The sequence below is a fragment of the Micromys minutus genome (assembly GCF_963924665.1).
Source record: "Micromys minutus genome assembly, chromosome: 5".
NCBI lineage: Eukaryota > Metazoa > Chordata > Mammalia > Rodentia > Muridae > Micromys > Micromys minutus.
In genome coordinates this window covers 64902522-64927386 of record NC_137974.1, presented here as the reverse complement: position 1 = coordinate 64927386, position 24865 = coordinate 64902522, and the positions used below count along the sequence as shown (strand labels likewise).

At 36.7% G+C, this 24865-nt stretch overlaps 1 protein-coding gene across 1 annotated transcript in view; it reads left to right on the top strand.

Moving 5' to 3' along the window:
- Positions 1-24865, top strand: part of PKHD1 (PKHD1 ciliary IPT domain containing fibrocystin/polyductin) — a gene marked incomplete at both ends in the record, with an annotated part of 432805 nt that overhangs the window by 389354 nt on the left and 18586 nt on the right. The window contains 3 exons of the mRNA XM_080917462.1: positions 6832-6967; positions 7664-7751; positions 18825-18932. Coding sequence (XP_080773588.1) covers positions 6832-6967; positions 7664-7751; positions 18825-18932 — 332 coding nt within the window. The remainder of the gene's footprint in view (positions 1-6831; positions 6968-7663; positions 7752-18824; positions 18933-24865) is intronic.

Below are 24865 nucleotides of genomic sequence, written 5' to 3'. Positions count from 1 at the left end.
TATTACATAGCAGCAGAAATAAACATGTCACAAAACTATGTTACATAAATCTCTTTACTTATGAAGTTGCCTAAGCCTTGGGCCCTACAAATGATTTGGGTGAAAAGAGGCATAACAATGGCAATAGTGTGTGTGTGTGTGTGTGTGTGTGTGTGTGTGTGTGTGTGTATGAGTGTGTGTGTGCATCTGCATATGAATTTATGCATGTGTGTATATCTCCATGTCTGTGTTGCATTGTGTATTTGTATGTATGCTTGCAGGCATGCATGTGTATCTACATTTGTGTTTGCATGCAAGCATATGTGTGTATTTCTGTGTGTATGTGGGTGCATGAATGCTTATCTGCAGGTGTGCTGGCACTCATGCCTGTGTGTATCTGCATGTGTATATACCCAATATATTACTAGCTTTTGAAAACATTTTGTCTTTAAATGTGTGTCTGTGTTTTTTTTTTTTTTTTTTTTTTTGTGTAGTATGTACATGTGAGTGCAGATTCTTACAGATTCCAAAACAGAACATCATATTCCCTAGAGCAGGAGTTATAGGTAGTTCTGAATGGCTCTATGAGAGTGTGGGGAACTAAGTTGTCTCTGCAAGTCTCTACACATTTTTTAAGTGCTGAGCCCCCACATTTGGAGCTTATATATTGATCTATTTATGTCACTTTAACACAAGCAAACTAGAGTCATGAAAGGACATTTCAGTACAGTACAAATGCACAAATTGGATAAGTTGGGTGAATAGCAAACTACTGTCATTTGAATAATACCTCCTATGTACTACTCCTTTTTAAGAAAATGAGACTTTGCTTCTTTAGCAAACTTTATACACAACTAAAATTTGATTTTTATATACTTGCATTGTAAAATATCCTTAAAATGGGCTAGCACTATAGATCAATCAGTAGGGTGTATGCTTAGCATGCGTCAATCCCTGGGTTGATGCCCATTGCCACATAACTGTGTGACAGCACACACCACATCAGCACGTGTGTGAAGGACGCTGAAGATTGGAAGTTCATGGTTGTGTTTTTATACATAATTAATCTGAGGATATCCTGGACTAAAGAAAAGAAATAAATAATTTCCATGAAAGTAGAATACCTAGCTTTATTAAATGGGAAATATAAGGACATTCACAGCTCATTCACAACTCACAGATCCTTGTACTGATGATTCTTTATGGTCAGGGATAAGATTGTCATTTATTTCAGAGCCTTATGTTCCCAATAATGCTTTATTGTTCTTATACCCAATGCTCTGAGACCAATGCATCTTTGATTGTTGTTCTAAAGATTATATGGTTTTTTTCTCTCATCTTTTCTTGTAAACAAATTTTTATCTATAATCTGTCACTATTGCTGACATTCCTACACCTAGCAGATCTCTGTCCTCAGGCACACTAGTTTCCAGTTCCAACAATTAGCCCAAACTACTTTAAAAAAACATTAAAGTATAAATGAACTTATAGTGAGTAGGGAGTACGGGGTAATGGCAGGAGTTGGAGGGGAGAAAGAGAAGTGAAAATGATATAAATACAGTGTATTTATGTAAGAAACTTTCAAAATTTAAACAAAAAGTTAATATAGCCAAAAAAGGAATTAATTAACTAATTCAACCTAAACCAGCCCATTTGTTTATATTTCCAAGTATACTTTTGTCTGTATAATATGTACTAGGTAGTCAAAGCATCAGTTTATTTTATATTCCCAAGAGAACCTAATCAGATTTTATTCATAGCAAGACCTCATTCAACCTCTTTCATAGACAGTGACATGTTATCAGATGCTTTTCTAGTTCTGGGAACACAATATCTAACAGAAATAGCTTAAGGGTGTAAAGGTTTGCTTTTGTCTCGAGGTCTAAGGACAGTCAGTGCACAAATGGGAAGGGCAAAGTGGAGCCTGGAAACAGGTCACATGACATAAGCCAAAAATCAGAGAGAAAAACGCTAGTGCTCTGAATCCTGTCTATTCTTCCCATCGCATTATGCCCCGGGCCCAACCCATAGACACCAGCAGCTTACAACCAGTATATTAAGTTTGGTAGTTCTTTCTGAATTAACCCTCTCTGGAAGATCATCACAGGCACACTGAGAACCTTAACTAACCACCTCCTGTGTAATTCTAAGTTCACTGGAACTGACAGTGCAAATCAACTATCACAATAGTTGTTTAACTTCTTGAGTGTGACGGTCCTGTGTAACCTGCTGCAGGAGGCCTGCAGAGAAATGATTTGCTGAAGGCAAGAAGGCAGTTCAGTTCAATAAGACCAAACAGGCAATAATAGTTCAAATTTCTGGAGTCTGACCCTGAGTAATTTATTGTAGACATATTTAAGCATAGTGCAATTTGATGAAAATTTATCGTGGTGATTAATTCCCACATACGCCATGAAGTATACAGAAACACATGAAGTATATATAAATCTCTTTGAAGGACAAAGTAAGCTAAATACAGATAGGATGCAGCTACATAAACACTCTTTGTAAAGTCCAAAAAGATAGGTTCTATAGATTGACTGAAGAACAAATTATGATAAGGGTCTGCTGGAGAATCCATTACTAGAAAGTCTCTTGCCACACAGATAGAGCATAGGTCACTGGACTAGTAAACACATCTGTTCCCAGTCTTTCGGGTGGATAGTAGGTACAAATATCCCTTCTCTTGAGGGAACAACCCTTTGCATTTAATAAACCAGGTTCTCCTTGTGGTTATCTGTATGACCTACATACTACAATCCTCATTACCTTTTATTAATCTCTTCTGTTAGGTCCTGAGTGGTTTCTACCTAGAATTTTACTACTATAATACCTCTACATAAATAGAAAACTTTGAATATATGTATAGATTTTAATAACTGTTTTCCAGTTTTCTGGGTAACTTTAATCCATAATTTTATTCAGGTTGGATTTCTCATAAAAAAATCTTAGATAACTACCAATTATAATGTTTTAAGTTTGTTTCCTGAATGTGTGCATCTCAATGAAATTGACGAAAGAGGTACCTACTGTGTTTACTCTTGGCATACTCCTTTTTGAAATGGATACTTTAAGGCCATTCCAAGAGTCTAGCCATAAATGGATTAGCCCAAAATTAAGTTTGCATGTGTCGACACTATACCCAAAGTTGAGATTGGTCAGATCTAGGTGAGTAATAACTTTCCTGAAACAATTAATGACCTCAGTGTAAAGAAAGGACATGGCAAGTACTGAGATAGTAAAGTGTTACTGGGAGATGCAATAGAGACTTGCAATGTGTCAGGCTTGAAATGACAGAACCATAGTACCAGTAGGAAACTGTCAGACCAAGACATTTCTTCCCAACTAGGGAGGGCAGCTGCTAAGGGAGTCTGCCTGGGTTTAATAGGGATCATGAGGATAATTAAATGTGAATAAAATGGTTTGTATCAATTCAGAAGGATAGCTAGGAAAGTCATTCTTGTCTTTCAGAGGCACAGAAGAGTGTTCTCCAGGGACAGAGTCATAGCATATTATTTATCTTTGCATATCTCATGTTGCCTGAAGCAATTTTTGCACATGCTAGGAGGTCTAACATTGATTGACAAATGGAATTGACTGGAAAACTTTTTCTTCCAGGGTAGAGAAACTGCCCAGTCCTTTATTCAAGTTGACTTTATGGTACATATAGATTGCCATTTCTCCAGCTGTTGAAAAGAAGAGAGAGACCATAGATGTTCAAGATGCCTTGGGAATTTAGTAAACCCATGAAGATTTCTTTGGTTGTTTTTGTGTGTCTACTTGCTTGCTTTTAAATTTTGTTTTGCTTAGTGTAAAACTGGTTAACACTCCTGGAGGGAAGGTACAATGAAGAGGAAGTAGCAGAAATCCTGGACAACACCCGCAGTCATCACAGCCGGTCTTGTTGAGAATTAGGCCTCACCACTAGGATTCATTTATTTCCATTTTCTATGTTTGCCAAGTCTTATCTTGTTTTTTCTTTGCACTTGGGCCAAGTCTAGGAGGTAAGCACACTGTGGCTACTAGATTTAGACGCCCATGCTGGAAAGAAGACGGGTGGTCTCTGAGCTGGGAAGTTTCTGCGTTGTCATGTTCCTCATTCCTCCTCGGCTTGCACTTAAGCATTGTAGGGAGAAATATATTATTCATACTTGACTGGGCATTTCAAGCTCTTAAATAGTGTTTGAAACTGGAGGAAATGGAGGGGACTTTCCTCCCCCATTTTTTAAAGTTTGGCTGTAGGTCCTCCTGCCTGCAGGCTACAGTCACATTAGCAGTTGGAAATTGGATAAGGACAGCACAATGACAAATCCAGGTTGCTTGCAATAAGTTGCTAATCCCTTTGCTTTAATATTGGAGCAGCGTGTAATGATGTTTGGACATCACTCCAGTTTACTGACGACCCCACTGGGGCCAGCAATAGAACCTTACAACTGTCTAACAAGGCATCAGGTGACTCCCGTCGTCACAGCAACGGACACTGGAATCTAATCTTCCCTCCATCCCTTCTAGCACCCAATAACGCCTAGATTATATAAGTGGCCCATCATTGCTTGGTAACTTGAATCAATTAACGTTAATTCGCACAATGCTATGATGTATTGTGATCACTTTCATTTCAGGGAAGGGGGAGAAATTGCTATAAGTCACCTAAAATGAGGTTGTCTGTGGTACTGAGGTATTAATTGGGTGTCCATATTAAATGCAAAAGGAGCCCCATCGTGAAAGGAAAGTGGATGAGTGGCTCTCTTGGCTGCTATTGACCTATCAGAAGAAGACAGTGCCCTTTTCCTTTGCTTTTATCTATTACAGTTTTCCCTATTGCGTGTCAAGTTGATGTATTATAAAAAATTCATTTGGTGACCTTTCACCCCCTTAGCAGATTAAACAATTTCACTTCAATGGCATCATTAACAGGACCCAGCATTTAATGATGATTTCTCTAAAAGGCCACGGAGATTCGATTTTAAGCTAACAGATTTATTGCACTATTATAACATATCGTAAAAAACTGTACCACCTACGGTCAGGTTTTAGGATAGAAACTGCTTAGGAGTTTATGTGGAGCTTAAAGTGGTATTACCTAGGGATATGCTACAGTCACAAGTCTCTGACCTCCGGTGAGATGCTGTTTACATTTAATAAGAGATGTTTGCTCACAATAAACTTTAAAGTGTGTCAGGAACAGGCCTTTCTGTAAGAGTTCAGGCCATTGCTTCCCAAACTAGTGTCTCCAGATACCAGTGAACTTATGTCAGACTCTTAATGGGTTTTTCAGTTTCCTTAACCCAAGCTGCTTGCCTATACCCATTTCTCATCAGAAAACATTTGACGATGTGTGTAGGAGAGGAATATAATCTAGTAACTGTGTTAAATTGTTCGAATAATCTGTAGCATCCCAAACTTGGGGCAGGGAATACTGGCATAGATGTTAAAAACAACAGTAGTGTGCATTGTACTTTTTTTTTTTTTAACAAAAAAGGAACCTTAGCTACTCAGGCCAAGCAAACTATTATATGATGGTTGGGTACAGAACTTCCAGGGAGTGGTTTCAGCAGCCAGCACCTTAGCTTGGTGGATAAACCAAGTTTCTAGAACCATATACTCCTTTTCTGCCTGTACCTGTCTCTGGTTCAGAGGACACAAGAAATTGTTCCCTATATAGAAACTTCGTACTTTTCTTCAATATATTGTAATCATTGCTCCATTATTTCCTCTTTCAGGACTAATGTGTCTACCTTTTCCTGTCACAAGCTGCCTTTGATAAATAATACATTATCCTTTCTTAATCCCACAAAGAAAGAGTAGAAGATAGAGAATAGAATACGTAGCTTACAAATATTTAATTGAGGCTACAGTTTAAAATATAATGAAAACCTTATTAGACTTTGAAAGTGGCTTATTAAATAACACTAGATGTTGATGTAGAATGTATAGTATATTATCTGTGTAGATCTCCATTTACATGTGAAGCATCTGTTGCATGCCTATGATATGTAATGCATAAGACATAGGGAAGACTGAGTTTAAATAGTTATTTTATCATAGATCTCACTGGCAATTAATATGCATGTTTGAACAAAGAGCAAGAGGCAGTATAGTTTACTGGATCAGTGGCAAAAACAGTTACCATTGAGAAGACTTCTGCTACATCCCTCCCTTTGAACCTTGAACTCCTCCAATACATATAAAAGCAACTAATTTGCAGTGTCATTTTAAAGATATAACAACTTTATACAGGAATAACTAATAGCACACAGTGTCACTGAGTATCCACTACCATCTTTGTTTGCACCACCTGATTCTAAAAACTATGACTAATATGTAGTCATGGCACTTATTTAATGCAAGTATATTTGGAAAGCATGAGAACAAAATGGAAGCATAATAGAGTTGGGGTCATGTCCTCTGATGTTTGTTTAGTGGCATCTAGGTATTTTAGACCCAGCCATGCTGGCAAAGTATTTGTGCCATAGACATTGGGAAATGGTACAAATCAGGACATTTCCCAGAAGAGTCGGTTCAACAGCTTATGGCTTGCATTGTAAACATCTTAGTTCATCATATTGTTTACTTAAGTTTGTTGGGACACAATATATGCTGATGGAAATTATAATTTCAATTTTCCAATGCTTTACCCACATTTTTAACCATGACTAATCTATAATATGTGAGACACATAATTTGTGTGCAAATACAGAATTATTCACTGTAGTATATTTACGGAGTTTGTGTTTACAGGCAACTTGAATGTTCTCCCCAATCCAACTGCTCTATGGGAAACACTACTGAAGTGATCTCTGTAATCCTATGGATGCTTTGATTTGATCTCATTCATTTTGTATTTTCTAGGAATGCAAGTAGTTTACTAACTAGGAACCTGATATATACTCGGCCCTCTGTGCTTTCTATCCTGGTGCAGCCTTCAGATGGGGAAGTGGGAATAGAACTGTCGGTTCAGCCACAGCTCGTCTTCCTGGATGAGAAGGTAGCTGTTCAGATCTGACTAGCTCTCCACAGAATATGCTGTATTTCTAAACATCCTCATCTACATTCACAGAGCGACTGCCACATGAAATTGGAAACACGTAGAAATTCTCACTATGTTGGTCATTCTTGCATATCACACCGTGTCTTCATGCATTTCCTGTGAAGGTTTGAGATTTATCACAGGCAAACAGGGACCTGTGATAGTTTTCCTCCCCATGCAGGTTCTATTCTTGAAGCAAAGACTCACGTCTTTGATAAAATGTTGCCTTCAGTTTCCATGGCTCTGGCTATGCTTCTTGATTTTCCTTTTGAGGTTATGGGAGATTGAACCCAGGGTGGTGCTTATGACAGGCAAATGCTCTACTATAGAACTGTTTCCCTAGGCTGCTTTCTTCCATTCTCTTTCTTTCTTACCAGCCTCCTAGGATAGCTGTGGTACCCTTCTCTTTTGTAACTCCCACTTTGTCATCTTGCACTCTCTGCTTTAAATCTCCATAAAATTGTTCCCATTTTCTCCTTTCAATAAGTCAGTTTTGATGTTTACATGAGATAAAATGCATTCTTCCATTACTTTCCTTCCATGCAGTGCATGTGTGATTCAAAACATATACGTGTGAACATGTCTCTTTTTTTCAGAAGTTTCAAACAATAATATTTTTAATCCAGTCTTTTCTCTTTCATCTTTTATTTCCAGAATGAGAGAGTGGAGTCTTTGGGTCTCCCCTCAGAACCTTGGGTTATTTCAGTTTCCCTGGAAGGGACATCTGAATCAATGCTAAAAGGTATGTAGGTGCCAGTGACTTTCAAGTATCTATTACTACTTTGCACAACAATGGTTTACATTATCTTAATTGTTTAATTATAACAAAATATCAGAAGTTGGCAATTTTATTAAAAAAGGAGTTTGCTTCAAAGCTCTAGAGTTTCAATGGCTGGTGATGTTTTTTTCAGACATAATGCTACAACTACCACAGGGTGTTACATGCAAGAGAGAGAGTGAGAGAGACAGAGACAGAGAGACAGAGATAGAGACAGAAAAGAAAGACAGAGAAAGAGACAGAGATAGACATACATACAGAGACAGAGAGAAAAAGAGACACAGAGAGATACAGATAGTGTGTGTGTGCATGCATGTGCTCATGTACGTGTGCATGTGCAGTGTATGTGTGTGTATATGTGTTGTGTATGTATGGTATATGTGATGTATGTGTATATGTGTGGTTTAATATTTATTGTGTGTGTGTGTGTGTGTGTTAATGTGTTTCTTTTAAAAGTCCATCAGTATTCAGTCATGGAAGGTCCACCTGATGGTCTTACAAATTAAAATCATGGCTGAAGAGATAGCTAAGTGGTTAAGAGCACCGACAAATTCAAATCACATTTTCTTCCTCAACTTCTAATACATATATGATTCGTGCAATTTTCTATGTGATTTCTCTTTTTGTTTAGAAAACTTAATAGAATACATACACTTATTCAGAAGTTTTCTCTCATAAACACATATTCAAGGAATTCAAATTTCAACATATGGCATCCTCCAGCCTTGTCCAAACAAATGGGACCCTATTAGAAATTCATAGTAAATGGGGACATGCTGAGCAAGTTTTCAGAGTTTTTTTTATTCCATCTACTGCACTGGTGTGCATCAAAAGGCAGACTAAGCTAGCAATAAATATGTACAGCTTTTTTTTTTTTTTTTTTTTTTGGTTAAGTGTCAAGTGTCAAGTCCTAGTTCCTCTGTACTCTACTCAATCTCTACTCAATGATCTTCTGGCATACAGTTTTTGGTAGAAAGTCATAGTTCTTCCCAGGAATTTATTTGCCTGGTACTTGTGTGTGGAAACAGAAATATGTACTCTCGGCACTTAAAAGAATAACTGGATCAATTATGCAGATATGAGACACAGAGTAAACCTTTGCAGTTAGGTTTTGCTTACGTTGTTTTCATGCCTCCCTCACTCTCATCTTCAATCCCGGCAGCAAATGCAGCACCATCTCATTTCCTCAGGGCTTGTACATATGAAAACATATATATATCAATAATTTAACTTGAAGAGTTTTAGTGCTGGGAAAAATAATTGGGATTATGTATTCTGCAGCAAATACCCCCAATTCACGTTTTTTCATGGACTAAAAGAGAAATAGACATGTATGGCATGATTTTTGTGGCATGATTTTTGTAAAACGTAATTATTATACTTTAAATTCAGATCCTCTGACATGTCAAAGAAACATTTTTTTTTTTGAAATGTAACCAACTCAATGAGATATAAAATTACCTATAATTGTGTCCTAATGGTCTGTGACACACTGGGAGTTCAGAGTTCCTAAGTTTTGTCTGTGTTGGATATCCTTTCTAGAGTATAGATGGTCAGTCAAAACAATAGACACTGCATCAGTTAGACAGTAGGAAAGATGTAAGAGTGTTGACACAGATTGGCTTTTAGAAGTAGAATCAAGAGATACATGTCAAACAAAAGAATCAGAGTGAAGGATGTAATGGAGGTCTGACCCTAATGCAGTGACAGGAGGATTTTAGTGCTACTGAGATGGGGAAGATCAGAGTGGAAACAAAAAAAAAAAAAAAGATAAGTGCCTGCATGTTGGATCAAATTAAGAGAGAGAATGGTGAGGCAGTGGGAAAGTGAGACTTTTTTTGAGTGGCTTATATTTTAAAGCAAAGGAGATAAAGATTTGGGGTCACTATAGTTATTCTTTTCTGTGACACAGACAGTTAATTATGAATGCAAGCGGACAGCTCTGTGTTTTGCTCCAGATCCCTCTTTTCTCAAGATAGCATTCTTTTCACAGTGGCTCTGTCTTGAGATAGCTCTCTCATAGAACAAGCCCAGTCTTTTAGTTTTGTGTAACCTACTACTAGGAATTACACATAAATTCTATCATGTAACCCAGGCTTCCTTTTGATTATCCCACAAATAATTATTTTATAATTTAGTCCTTTGATTCTAAAGACAAAGAGCCATATGACCAAAGCTGCTTAGTTTTGCTACTTGCTAGGGCTGGATCATGGCTCATTGTTCTATTATATTATTATCAGCTTTCTGTTTTCCAACTCCTTTACTGCCTAAGCTTGGCTGTCCTAGAAATTGGTCTGTAGACAGTTTTTGAACTCAGGTATCTTCATAGTTCTCTCTCTGGAATGCTGGTCTTAAAGGTATGTGTCACAACACCTAGATCTAAGTTTTTCATGGCTACTGTTCCTCAAGATCTGGATCACAATCCTGTGTCTTCTAATCTCAATATCTAAATCACAAGTGTTCCCTTCATTTATGGATTGCAGTTCATTCTAGATTAAAAATCCAAACTGTTCCTGTTCAACTTCAAACACACACAATAAGCTTAGCTCGGTGGGATCTTGCCCTGAGAGCCCCACTCCCAAAATTTCTTTATCGCCACCTTCATATCTTTCTGACAAAGCTGGATCATCTGTGCAGCTGCTTCAGTTCTTTAAGGTCTGCAAAGACCTTTATACAATTCACATTGCATCTATATATTTTGAATGGTTGAGAAATCTATAAACAATGCTTCTCACACTAATTTTTTATTCTTGAGCTCGTGTTTTCAGAGGTCTTTCCCACAGCCTTAAGGGCTGTCCATAGCCACCTTTTTTTCTGAAGGAATATGAACATATCCTCACATCCTGGAATCATGCTGCTTCTGATTATCATGGAGTCATTAACCTTGGCAGGGACAAAATTCCCCAAAGGAAGAACTTAAGGAAAATACAAACATTATTAGACCAACAAGCCTTATGTTTACTGATAATATCAGCACTCTAGAGGACCCACACCCTTTTCCTACTCTAGGGACAGAAACCATGTTACACCATCTCTTTTCCATCCATGCTGAACTTGGCAGACGGACAATTAAGTTAAATAGCATCTCTGGATTATAGTGGATAAGACACAACAATAGTCACTGTATGAGCAGGACCATGGGAGAAATGTAAAGAGTGTTGACTCAGATTCCTTTTTAGAAGTATAACCAAGCGATTTATTTCAAATAATAATAATCACAATGAAAAAGAAAACAGAGAGTAAAAGATGCCTTTGAGGTCTGACCCTAATACAGTGACAAAAGTTTGGTGTTACTGAGATGGGAGCATCAGAGTGGAAACAGCAAAATGTAAGTGCCTGAATGGTGGACCAATTTAAGGGAGAGAATGAGGAGGCAAGAGAAAGGAGAGATTTTGTATGAGTGAGTTAAATTTTATATCAAATCATACTAGTCCGTATTATTTCAGCTAGTTATCAGTTTCATGTTGTTGCTATGAAAAAGATCTTCAAAGCACATCCAAAACCCACAAACTCTCTGTTATTTTCAGTGGGGATGTAGCTTGGAGGTAAAATTAAGCATGCAATTAGTACTACTTCATGGGATTCAGTCCCAGTATTGGAACATAAAATGTATAATAAAAAGAACCCAGTCCTGTATGGTTATAGTGCAGTGATTCAGTTCTGAAGCTACTAATCTAAAGTAAGGAGAAACTCACTTTAGCTCAATTTTATACAAACAAGAATATGCTAGGTTTGTGGAACAGTCTAAAACTAGTCCCTATACTTGAGTAGGACAGAAAATTTTTTAACATTCTAAAAAGGCAATTGCCTTCGTTTCTGTACCCAGTTGCAATGAGAAAGTTTATAAACTGCTCCCCAAAGTATAATCAGTGATTCTGATAAAACAAACAAAAACAGAGAAACAATAAGCTGGGTGAATAGGCAGGTAGAACTGGGTTTGGAGAAAGCTAAAGGAAGGAAGGTAGAAATGAAAATATGTTGCATGGAATTTTAAGATAATTAATAAAATGTTTTAATATATTGCCTAAATTAACCCCATTGAAGTAAATTTAATATAAGTCGAGTAACTATTTTTATTGTTATAACAAAATATCTGATAGATAGATGCAGCATAAGAAAAATGGCTATATTTTGGTTCATGATTCATGAAGGGTAAAGTTTGTCATGGTGGGAAGCTATGGTAGTAGGATGTTAGGAAGCTGGTTGCATCACAAGGACAACCAGGAAGCAGAGTGTAATGGATACTGGGGATTTACTTGCCTTTTCCTTAAATTAATCTGGAATCCCAATCTAGGCATTGGTAATAGTAACATTCAGGATGGGTCTTTCTGCTTCAGTTAAGGTTCTCTGGAAACATTTTTACAGAAACAGATGGAGCTGTATCTAATTGGTAGTTCTAAAACCTGTCAAGTTGATAGCCACGAGTAACAATTATACTGTTTCATAGTGAAATGGTTCATATGAAAGTAGTCATAAAACAATATTTTCAGAAAGTCTATACATACAACCAGCAACCTTTATCCCAGATAGACCTTTTCAAAAAAACCTAAATGATTTGAGCTAATAAATTTATATCTGTTGAATTTGTATGTCTGAGTTACTTTTTATCAAGACCTAATATTAAACCAAGTCTCCAAACTAAGAATGTGTATTGCCACTTTTGTGTTATATAGATTTTTCTAAACGCTATCTTAATTATTGCTTAGTAGTTAGGGTTTCCATGGCTGTGAAGAGACAAGGCATACCATGACTATGGTAACTCTAAAAAAGTTCATTGGAACTGGCTTACCGTTTCAGAGGTTCAGTTTATTATCATCATGTCAGGAAGCATGGCAGTGTGCACGCAGCCATAGTGTTAGAGGACCCGAGCTTTCTACATCTTGATCTGACGGGACTAGAAAGATACTGATTTTTTTTTTTTCACATTAGGATTAGACCTCAAAGCCCCACCTCCACAGTGACAAACTTCTGCTAACAAGGCCATACCTCCTCCAATAAGGCCACACCTCTGAGTGGTACAACTCCCTTTGACAAGTATTCAAACACATGAAGCCAAACCTATTTAAACCACAACACTGATATTTGACTTGTTTGATCTTTTTCAGGCCTCTGTGAATTCTTGAATTTAACTACAAGTTCATAGTTTGAGAAAAATATTTCACAATATGCCTCTCACGATATTTTGTCTAGGAATTACCTTCTTTTTCCCTCCTTTTTCATGGTGATGAAAGTCACTTTGTACTTTGCCCAGAAGAATCTGCATTAAGTCCTATAGATTATGAAAAGGAGGTTTCTCTGAACAAAGATGAGGACAGTCCAAACTATGAATATAATTACAAACATTTAGAAGGCAGTTTGACAACAAGAACATTTAACAAAATAATAAAACCTCTCCCATAATACATTTGACCTCCACAATCATGAACTTTTGACCAGGTTTGTGACAGGCATAAATTATTTTGTATGCAATAGGCCTCAATGCCAATCAGAAAGTGGTTGGTTGCCTTCTTTATACATACACCAGCATTGCACCAGTTACTACATCTTGCCTGGTAGGTGAGCACTGTTGCAAGGGTAAGAGCATGGATGTCTATTTCTGTGCAGCAGGGGTTTCCAAAGCACAGGCTATTGCTGTTGCTCTTAGATACTGACTATAACTAAATTATAACACCATCTGACTAAAAACATTGCATAGATTGGTTAGATGACATAGAGAAATCAATCTTAAATCAACCAAAAATCTTCTTCCTCGATGGCTAATTTTTATTACTGCCAGATGGCTATATGTTCTTCATTGCCATAACTGTTCCTCTAACCTATGCTCACCAAAATTTGAAGATAGTTCTTTTTAAAAAGTGGCATCTCATATTTTTCATCTACTTCATGGGCTAGGCTAGGGTGTTTCTGTTGACTTTGACTTTGTATTATCTGAACCTTTGTTCTACAAACAAAAATTTCTTCTCTACCAAGACAAACATCAACCTATCTATATAATTGCCCATTTCTCTGATGAGGATATTTCTTTACCTATTCTACCTCTATCCTACAATATATCACACGTTTCTTGTGAGTATGTAAAATTCTTAAATGAATGGAAGAAGTCTATTATAGTTGTGTCCAATACCCATAGAAATCAACCATTGTTTCTGTGGATGTTAGGGGTTTTGTTATTGTTGTTTTTCACTTTTTACTGTTTGTCCTTAAATAAAGCAAAGTATGATATAGTTAAAGGCGATTTAGTACATTGATCTCCATAGATACAAAGCCAGGACAAGCTAGAGCCTGACAGGCACTGGACAATTCTGTCTCTCACAGTGGAAAATCAATTAAACATGGGCAAAGGAGATCCTAAGAAGCTGAGAGGCAAAATGTCCCCATATGCATTCTTTGTGCAAACCTGCCACGAGTAGCACAAGAAGCACCCGGATGTTTCCGTCAACTTCTGAGTTCTCCAAGAAGTGTTCAGAAAGGTGCGAGACCATATCTGCTAAAGAAGAGGGGAAATTTGAAGATACGGCAAAGGCCGACAAGACTCGTTATGAAAGAGAAATGAAAACCTACATCCCCTCTAAAGGGGAGACCAAAAAGAAGTTCAAGGACCCCAATGCACCCAAGAGGCCTCCTTCAGCATTCCTTTTCTGTTCCGAGTACCGCCCAAATATCAAAGGCAAGCATCCTGGCTTATCCATTGGTGATGTCGCAAAGAAACTAGGAAAGATGTGGAACAACATTGCCACCAATGACAATCAGCCCTGTGAGAAGAAGGATGCCAAGCTAAAGGAGAAGTACAAGAGGATATTGCTGCCTACAGACCTGAAGGAAAACCTGATGCGGTGAGAAGGTGGGTGGTTAAGGCTGAAAATCGCAAGAAAAAGAAGGAAGAGGAATATGAGGAGGAGGATGAGGAAGAGGAGGAAGAAGATGAAGATGATGATGATGAATAATTTGATTCCAGCACAGTTTTTTTTCCTTGTCTATAAAGCACTTAACCCCCCCCCTTCCCCGTACAAAACTCACTCCTTTTAAGGGGAAAAAAAAAAGAATTGTGAGACTGTGTAAGATTTGTTTTGAAACTGTACAGTGTCTGTTTTTTTTTTTATAGTTAACACACTACCAAATGTGTCTTTAGATAGCCCTGTCCTGGTGGTATTTTTAATAGCCATTAACCTTGCCTGGTACAGTCTGGGAGTTGTAAATTGGCATGGAAATTTAAAGCAGGTTCTTGTTGGTACACAGCACAAAATAGTTATATATAGGGACAGTAGTTTGGTTGTTTTTGTTTTGTTTAGTTTTTCTGTTTTTTCTCTTGGTTTTTTTTCTTTCTTTATTTTGTTTAAGCTTCAGGTTTCTCTGACACAGCTTATATGAAGATAATTGATGTTCTGCTAACTGAATACCACTCTGTAACTGAAAAACAGTTGCAGCGGTTTGGTTAACATTCTGAACGCTTCTAAGCAAATACAATTTTGTTATAAAAAATTAATGTTGTTAGAATTCAGTGATGAAGTCTCACTTACATAGGTTTCATGGAGTTTGCTTGTTTGTTTTTTATGATTTATTGTCAGATCCAAAGGTATTCTATCTCATTTCATTTATACCTCTTGTTTTCTGGGCACACATCACCAACTCCAGAGAGCAGAACTGAAAATCTCAAGGAAGCAATCAACACGGTCTGATTACACCTTGCTTAGCTTCAAAGACTTAGTGTTTAATGCTTATTTTCTTATTACAAACATGGATTTTCATACTATCTCCTTTTAAGTCGCCCTTCAATGAGTTTTGCCTGTAAACATCATTTTATTCATAAGCTTTATCTTTTTAGGCTATCTACCAAATACAAATTTTAAACTTATTTTTTTTACTTAATTTATGTAGATGTTTTGCATGCATATATATTTGTGTACCACTTGTGTGGCTTGTACCTGTAGGTTAAAAGAGAGTGTGGGATCCCTTGAAACAGAAGGAATAGTTAGGAGATGACTTGTGGATATGTAGTATTGAGCCTGGAGCCTATGGAAAAACAGAAAGTGTTCCTAAGTACTCTGTAACTCTTGAATTCCCACAAAATGATATTTTTTGTCAAAAGACTTAACTTCTCTGTGCACCCATCAGCATCTTCACTGTTGTATTTTGATGGGTCTAAGAAACTGCATGCATTTTGTGAGAATCTCCTTTTAGAATTATAATGAGAAATAATGATATCTAGTTGCCTTTTCTTTTATACTCAATGTTATCTACAAAAGAAAACTTACATAGCACATGACTAATAAAACTTACCTACCTCTGTCTTCTCCAGCACTTACTCATTTCTAACGTTTCTTTATGTTTTGTTTGGTGTTCATTCTTCAGTCTCTTATGAATGCTTCATAGCTTTTTCATACTGTACAACTTATCAGCCATACACTGTTCATATTTTCTATCTTGCCTGTACTCAGTACCTTGCTTACACTCAATACCATCTCCAGGACTGTGGACCCTTTAGACTTCATGCTTCACACACTTTAAAAAAACTGTGTCAAATCATCCTTTTTTTATGTTTTTTCACTTATCATAAAAATGACTCCATTCACTAACTACCTCAAAATAATATCATGGTCATAAAATGTGAATGAAAACGTGAAGACTTTTTCAATTTTGTTCAATTAAAGACTAAGTCATGCCCAACCCAACTAACCTACTTAGATCGATATAATCACTATTGACTGTTTCAGTAATAGAAAGGTAGACGGAAATATTCACATGTGTGTGTGTGTGTGTGTGTGTGTGTGTGTGTGTGTGTGTGTGTGTATGTATGTGCATGTGTGTAAGCAGAATATAAATTACATTTTTATGCTTTTATAACACATCTCTTTTACACATATGCACTGACAGTACATAACCCAACTTTATTTCATATTATTAAATTATTTTTCTTTAACTTCATAAAGAATGGAAACTGAACCATTTGGAATGGATTAATTAACTTACTCAAGGTAATTTCCAGAGGCAGGGGAAATAGCAACTGCAAAAATATTCTGTGTAGCCGAAGCCCTCTATTCTTTATTTAATGGTCTTTGTTTTCTATTCTTAGGCTCTACTCAATGGAAAAAATGTCATCTCCACAAAGTGGATTCATTGACAAAAGCAATTTCAGTGGGTCTCCTTTGATCCCCTGGTACTCAATTATATGTCATAATTTCAGAAAAAATATTCTTTATATGTTTAAAACTAATTCCCTAGCGTTGCTGATACAGCAGCTTGCTAGCATGTATACCAAGTGGCTAGTTTGTTATAGAAGGAGTTTGGGGTACAAGGGGATTTTAGAGACCATATACTCTGCAAACCCAGGTATGATTCCCTGTTGGCTGTATAACATGATTCCAGTGCTGGTTTCAACTGGCCTCCCCACTCCATCCCACGTTCTCTCAGCCAGTATCCTGTCTATAGCAGCTTGATAAGGGAGCCTGTCAACCACATTTGTGTATTTTATAATAGCCATTCCAAAGATATGATGGACCCTGGAGTAATGTACTGTACTTGGCAGCAAGTGCTTCTGCTTTTGGGCACATATGCTTCAAATCTGAAAATATCATAGATATATATGGGATTCTTTGTGGAGATCTGTAAGGCAAGCTGGTATTTAACGCAAAAGCAAACCCATTTGGAGCTAAAGCACTTTCCATTAGGCAGTTTGGCGGCTGTTCTACGAGGCAAACTCACAGTGCTCGACGGACCCATTTCGATTAAATGCTGCTTTGCATTCTTCCAAAGATGGGAACTATAAGAACGTTTGTCAAAGGAAAAACTGCAGCAAACGATTTCATGTTGAACATCTGTACTCTGCAGTTCATTGTTTGCAAGAGTTTATTGACCATAATTTTGATGCATATAGGTTTTAAAGAGTATAAAGTACATTTATCTTGGGTGCCTATCATTTACTTGAGTCTTGGCTTATTTATTTCCATTTTTCTGGGCATTTTATTTATTTTGAAACTCTGTAGAGATGGAAGAAAATATGGCTTGTGTAAAGAAACTTTTAGTTAGCTCTGCAAAATTGATGAGGGAAGGTATTGTTTTCACAGAAAGGACTGAGCAATTGAGTTGAAAAATGTTAACAATAAATGTCCTAAATCGTTATTGGTTCTCTTCTGCCTTAGACACCACAAACAACTTTGCAAACTTTAAGATCACTCTTTTAACTCCTTGTGCACCACAGTGACATATTCAGAGATAAGTGTGACGGCCATTAATTCACATAGTGATTTAGGTTTAGCAAAGTCAAAGACATTTTATGGTATAGAGATTGGAACTTGAGTTAAGTTTCCCCCTTTAACTTTATGAATGAGTTGTTCATTAGAAAATGTTAACATTTGTGTCTCTTTTCTTTTAAAGATTTCCTTATAATTTAGAGAAACTAAGGTCCAAGCAATCTATTTTATTAAAGCCCTGCATTCTTCCAGTCATGATTTGATGATAGACTGTTGTCATCTTGATGGAGTAGATTAACTGTACTATAGCCTTAATACAGGTTCCTTAAATAGAGCGATTGACCTCCTAGATCACCTACAGAATTTTTTTCTTGATAAAATTCTTTTGTTTGTGCTACTCACTGTTCAATGGAACCCAGGATGTTTCATATTCTAAAAGATCACTCTACTACTAATCTATAAACCAAACCTCCTTGATAGACATGTATCAAAAATAGTCAGATGCATAATTGTATTTCCAATACAGTATATTTGTGGCTACAATCTTAGTGTAAATGTTATCATTTAACTCTAGAATATTGATTATACTATAGTTTTTAGAAATGTTATATGGTTTGAACACAAAGGTACAGAGCAATGTTTAGCATGTTATGCTTTCAGTAAATGCTTTTTTATATTTTGGTTTGAATAATTTGGTTCCAGGGTTTGTCTAGGACAAAATGGATAGATTCAGTGGTTTTTATTAATTTTTTTGAGATTCTTGAGTCCTTGACTCCAGAGAAGACTTTAAAAGTCATTGTTCTAGTTGAGGTAACTAACACTTACCATTGGTTTTTTTGTTTGTTTATAGGGTGTACCCAGGCCGAAACACGGGATGGCTATGTGACCTTCTCCAGATTGGCTGTCTTGATCTCTGGGTCAAACTGGCAATTGGTTTTTACTGTTACTTCCCCTCCAGGTAATTTCAGCACAGTATTCTTTTATATCTGTATTTTCTCAAAAAGTAACCCATTTCTTTTGTGACTTGAATAACTCCTTTCATGAATAACAAGCCATGATAACTTACAGAAGAAGTTTGATTTGGCTATACTATAGAATATAAAATTAAAGAGTTTCTGTGGAAATTAAGGTTTAGAGTCTATTTAATATACATTTAGAAACTAAGTACACATTTTCTTGTCGGTATTACCATTTATTTTATATCCCCTTGCTCTCATTTTTGTCATTCCTTCCCTTCCTTTTTCTCCTTTTTTGCTATATGACTTACATTTATTAAAATTCATGAGACAGTTCAGTTGTTTAATATTTTGAACACAAATCTTTGTTTCCCTTTTCCCTCATGATTTCTACATTAAAAAAAAAGAAACAAGACATTTAACATTTGTGGTACATAAAAGCATGAGTAAAAGGCATGGGTAAATTGCAGACCAATTCCGTTTTCCTTCATAAGCCATTTGAAGAGAAGTTCTCTGATCCATCTAACGTGTCTCAGATGAAAATATATAATATGCACTTCCCTAAAAGTAGTTTAAATTGGTTCTGAGGGTGCAAGGACAACAGCAATGGTATTCTAGAAAATCTCTGATCTAAAATAATACGTAGAAGTATTCTGAAAGGTACTTGTAAAGAAATATAAGAAATAGAAGGCCACAGTATTTGAGTTACATGTCTACAGCGATCACTTATATTGCTTCTTGACAAAAACCAGTTTTAAATTATTAGTCTTCTCCAAATTAACAAATCAGGATGCTAAAATTTTAAATATTAGCCTGTGTTTCATAAACACAGAAACAGCAGAGACTGATTCAGGAAGATTGTTGAAGTCTAGGAGCTTGAAAGACAAATGTTGGACAGTATAGTGAGACCTCATTTTTCAAATGAATTCTACTGTAAAGATTTTGATGAATCTCCTTTGAAATGCTTCAGCATATTGTGAGAAAAAATTTCAATGAGTATGCCTTAAGTCCAAGATTTAAAACATTTTTAAACAAAAGTTCTATCTTCAGAAGTATAAAATTGTCAATTAATAGTTTTTTGAGTCAGATACTCTTTTCAGAATTTGTCCCAGATTTGTCTGACATTTTTGATACTTTTGTCCTTTAGTTTTATCGGTGACTCTCCACATGCTCCATCAAAGCTATCCTAAGGAATAGATTATAAAACCAAATGTAAGAAGAATTGTCAACAAACAGCTTCTGGAACCACATACAGCTTTGGCCTTTCATTAGTAGATAACTGTTTGGTTTTCTTCCTTCTGAAAACTTGCAGATTTAAAATGCCTTTGAATGTTTTTCCTAAACTATTCTTAAATATTCATACTAAATATCTGTCAAAGCTAAGTCTGTGAGGCAAGGCTTTTAATAAGGAGAGTTTTCTTAAAGCATTAGTTTAGAATAGATAGAAGCTTAAACAAAGCAAATTATTAAACACTCTCTGTTTCTTTTTTTTAAACGACTTTATTTTATAAAACAAAGAAAATGTACAGATTTTAAACATTTTTTGCTTAAAATTATACATTTTTGTCAGTACTGTTTTTTCAGACATTAAAATAATTTTTACATAAAACCATGTGAATATATTTTTTTAGTCAGTACTTGATTTTTTCAAGGGCTTTACAGTATGCATTGAAAACCTAATAGTTACAATAAGCGTAAAGTACATGCAAAACAAAACGCAACATGGAAATTGTCAAAGTGTTCTTGTTTTGTAAATATATGTATATTTTTTTGTTTTCTTTATTTCTTGGACTTCATACAGTCTGTGAGTTGTTTCTGGGGGAGTGCAAGCCTCTGGGGTTAGCATCCCACTATCAGTGACTGCATATTATGTCTGTTCTTTTGTGACTGGGTTATCTCACTCAGGATGATCTTCTCTAGATGCAGCCATTTTCTTAAGAATTTGGTTAAGTCATTGTTTCTGGTGGCTGAGTAGTATTCCATTGTGTATATGTACCACAAATTTGGATCCATTCATCTTCTGAAGGACATCTGGGTTCCTTCCAGCTTCTGGCTATTATAAATAGAGCCGCTATGAACATTGTGGTGCATATATCTTTGTTGTGTATTAAAGTGTCTCTGGGGTACATGCCCAGAAGTGGAATAGCTGGGTCTTCAGGTAGTAATATATCCAATTTTCTGAGGTATCGCCAGACAGATTTCCAGAGTGGTTGTATTAGCTTGCAGCCCCACCAACAGTGAAGAAGTGTTCCTCTTTCTCCGCAGCCTCGCCAGCATCTGCTGTCATCTGAGTTTTGGATCTTGGCCAATCTGACTGGTGTGAGGTGGAATCTTAGGGTTGTTTTGATTTGCATTTCCCTGATGGCTAAGGATGTGGAGCACTTCCTCAGATGTTTCTCAGCCATTCGGTGTTCTTCAACTGAAAACGTTTTGTTTAGCTCTCTACCCCATTTTTTGATAGGGTTATTTGATTATCTGCTGTCTAGCTTTTTGAGTTCCTTGTACACCTTGGATATTAGGCCTCTATCTGATGTGGTGTTGGTAAAGATCTTTTCCCATTCTGTTGGTTGCCTTTTGGTTTTCTTGACGATGTCTTTAGCCTTACAGAAACTTTGCAATCTCATTAAGTCCCATTTGTTAATCTTTGACCTTAGAGCTTGAGCCATTGGTGTTTTCTTCAGGAAACTTTCTCCTGTGCCTATGTGTTCTAAGGTTTTCCCTACTTTCTCATCTAATAGTTTCAGTGTATCTGGTTTGATGTGGAGATCTTTGATCCACTTACACTTGAGCTTTGTACAAGGAGATAAGAAAGGGTCTATTTTCATTCTTTTGCATGCTGAGTGCCAGTTGGACCAGCACCATTTGTTGAATAGGCTGTCCTTTTTCCATTGAATGTTTACTGCTCCTTTGTCAAAAATCAGGTGACCATATACATGAGGGCTCATTTCTGGATCTTCTATTCTATTCCATTGATCCATATGCCGATTTCTGTACCAGTACCATGCAGTTTTCAGCACAATTGCCTTGTAATATAGCTTGAGGTCAGGGAAAGTGATTCCCGCAGATGTTTTTTTATTGTTGAGGATGGATTTCGCTATTCTAGGTCTTTTATTATTCCATATGAAATTGCACATTGATCTTTCCAATTCCATGAAGAACTGGGTTGGAATTTTGATGGGGATTGCATTGAATCTGTAGATTGCTTTTGGTAGGATGGCCATTTTTAAGATGTTGATTTTTCCAATCCATGAGCATGGGAGATCTTTCCATTTTCTGAGATCCTCCTCAAGTTCTTTCTTTAGAGGTTTGAAGTTCTTGTCATACAGGTCCTTCACTTGCTTAGTTAGAGTCACACCAAGGTATTTCATAGTTTTTGTAACAATTGTGAAGGGTACGTTTTTCCTAATTTCTTTCTCCACGTGTTTGTCCTTTGAGTACAGGAAGGCTACTGATTTGTTTGAGTTAATTTTGCATCCAGCCACTTTGCTGAACTTGTTTATCAGCATTAGGAGTTCTCTGGTGTAATTTTTGGGGTCACTCAAGTACACTATCATGTCATTGGCAAAGAGTGATGTTTTTATCTCTTCCTTTCCGATTTGTATCCCCTTGATCTCCTATTGCTGTATAATTGCTCCGGCCAGGACTTCCAGTACTATGTTGAATAGGTAGGGGGAGAGTGGGCAGCCTTGTCGAGTCCCTGATTTTAGTGGGATTGCTTCATGTTTCTCGCCATTAAGTTTGATGTTGGCGGTTGGTTTGCTGTATATTGCTTTTATTATGTTTAAGTATGGGCCTTGGATTCCTGTTCTTTCCAGGACTTTTAACATGAAGGGGTGTTGGATTTTGTCGAATGCTTTCTCAGCATCTAGTGAGATGACCATGTGATTTTGGTCTTTGAGTTTGTTTATATGGTGGATTACGTTGATGGATTTCCTTATGTTAAACCATCACTGCATCCCAGGGATGAAGCCTACTTGGTCATGATGAATGATGTTTTTGATGTGTTCTTGGATTCGGTTTGCAAGGATTTTGTTGAGTATTTTTGCATCAATGTTTATAAGTGAGATTGGTCTGAAGTTCTCTTTCCTTGTAGGGTCTTTGTGTGGCTTAGGTACAAGGGTTATTGTAGCCTCAAAAAATGAGTTGGGTAATATTCCATCTGATTCTATCTTGTGGAATAGTTTGGTAAGTATTGGTGTTATATACTCAATAAAAGTCTGATAAAATTCTGCGCTGAACCCGTTTGGACCTGGGCTTTTTTTGGTTGGGAGGCTTTTGATGACTTCTTCTATTTCTTAAGGTGTTATAGGGTTATTTAGATGGTTTACGTGGTCCTGGTTTAACTTTGGGACCTTGTATCTGTCTAGGAGTTCATCCATTTCCTCCAGATTTTCCAATTTTGTGGAGTAAAAGTTTTTGTAGTAGGATCTGATGATTTCTTGAATTTCCTCAGTTTCAGTTGTTATGTCCCCACTTTCCTTTCTGATTTTGTTAATTTGGATACTCTCTCTTTGCCCTCTAGTTAGTCTGGCTAGGGGTTTATCAATCTTGTTGATTTTCTCAAAGAACCAACTCTTGGTTTTGTTGATTTTTTCAATAGTTCTTTTTGTTTCTATTTGGTCTATTTCTGCCCTAATTTTGATTATTTCTTGCCGTCTACTCTTTTTGGGTGTATCTGCTTCCTTTTGTTCTAGGGCTTTTAGCTGTGCTGTCAGGTTGCTGATGTGTGTTCTCTCCAGTTTCTTTTTGGAAGCACTTAGGGCTATGAGTTTTCCTCTCAATACTGCTTTCATTGCATTCCATAGGTTTGGGTATGTTGTGTTTTCGTTTTCATTAAATTCTAGAAAATCCTTAATTTCTTTCTTTATTTCTTCTTTGACCCTGTTATCCTTTAATAGAACATTGTTTAGTTTCCATGTGTATGTGGGCTTTTTGTTGTCTTTGTTGTTGTTAAAGACCAGCGGTAGACCATGGTGATCTGAGAGGATGCATGGGAGTATTTCAATCTTCTTATATCGATGGAGGCTCGTTCTGTGTCCAATATGTGGTCAATTTTCGAGAAGGTGCCATGGGGTGGTGAGAAGAAGGTGTATTCTTTTACTTTGTGATAGTATGTTCTGTATATATCTATTAATTCTAGGTGGTTAAAAGTCTCTGCTAGTTTTGCAGAGTCCTTGTTCAGTTTCTGTTTCCCTGATCTGTCCATTGGTGAGAGTGGGGTATTAAAGTCTCCCACTAATATTGTGTGGGGTGAAATGTATTTTTTGAGCTTTAATAGGGTTTCTTTTATGAATGTGGGTGATTTTTTATTTGGAGCATATATGTTAATGATTGAGAGTTCCTCCTGACAGATTTCCCTGGAAATGAGTAAAAAGTGTTCTTCCTTATCTTTTTTGATAACTTTTGGATGGAAATTTACTTTATTCGATATTAGAATAGCCACTCCAGCTTGCTTCTTGGGAATGTTTGCTTGGAAGTTTTTTTCCCACCCTTTTACTCTGAGATAGTGTCTGTCTTTGTCTCTGAGATGAGTTTCCTGTATGCAGCAAAAGGCTGGAGTTTGTTTATGTATCCAGTCTGATAGTCTATGTCTCTTTATTGGGAAGTTGAGACCATTTATGTTAATAGATATCAAGGAATAGTTGTTTCTGTTTCCTGCCATTATTGCTTTTTTGGATTGAGTTGTGTCTGTGTTTTTTTCTTCTTTTAGTTTTCTTGTTTAGGAGTTTTCTTGTTCTTACTAGGCTGTATTTTCCCTCATTTTATTGGGTTTTCCACCTATAATTCGTTGTAGTGCTGAGTTTGTGGTCAGATATTGTGTGAATGTTGATTTGTCTTGAAATATCTTTGTCTCTCCATCGATGGTGATTGATAGTTTTGCTGGGTATAGCAGCTTGGGCTGGCACTTGTGCTCTCTTAAGGAGTGCATGATGTC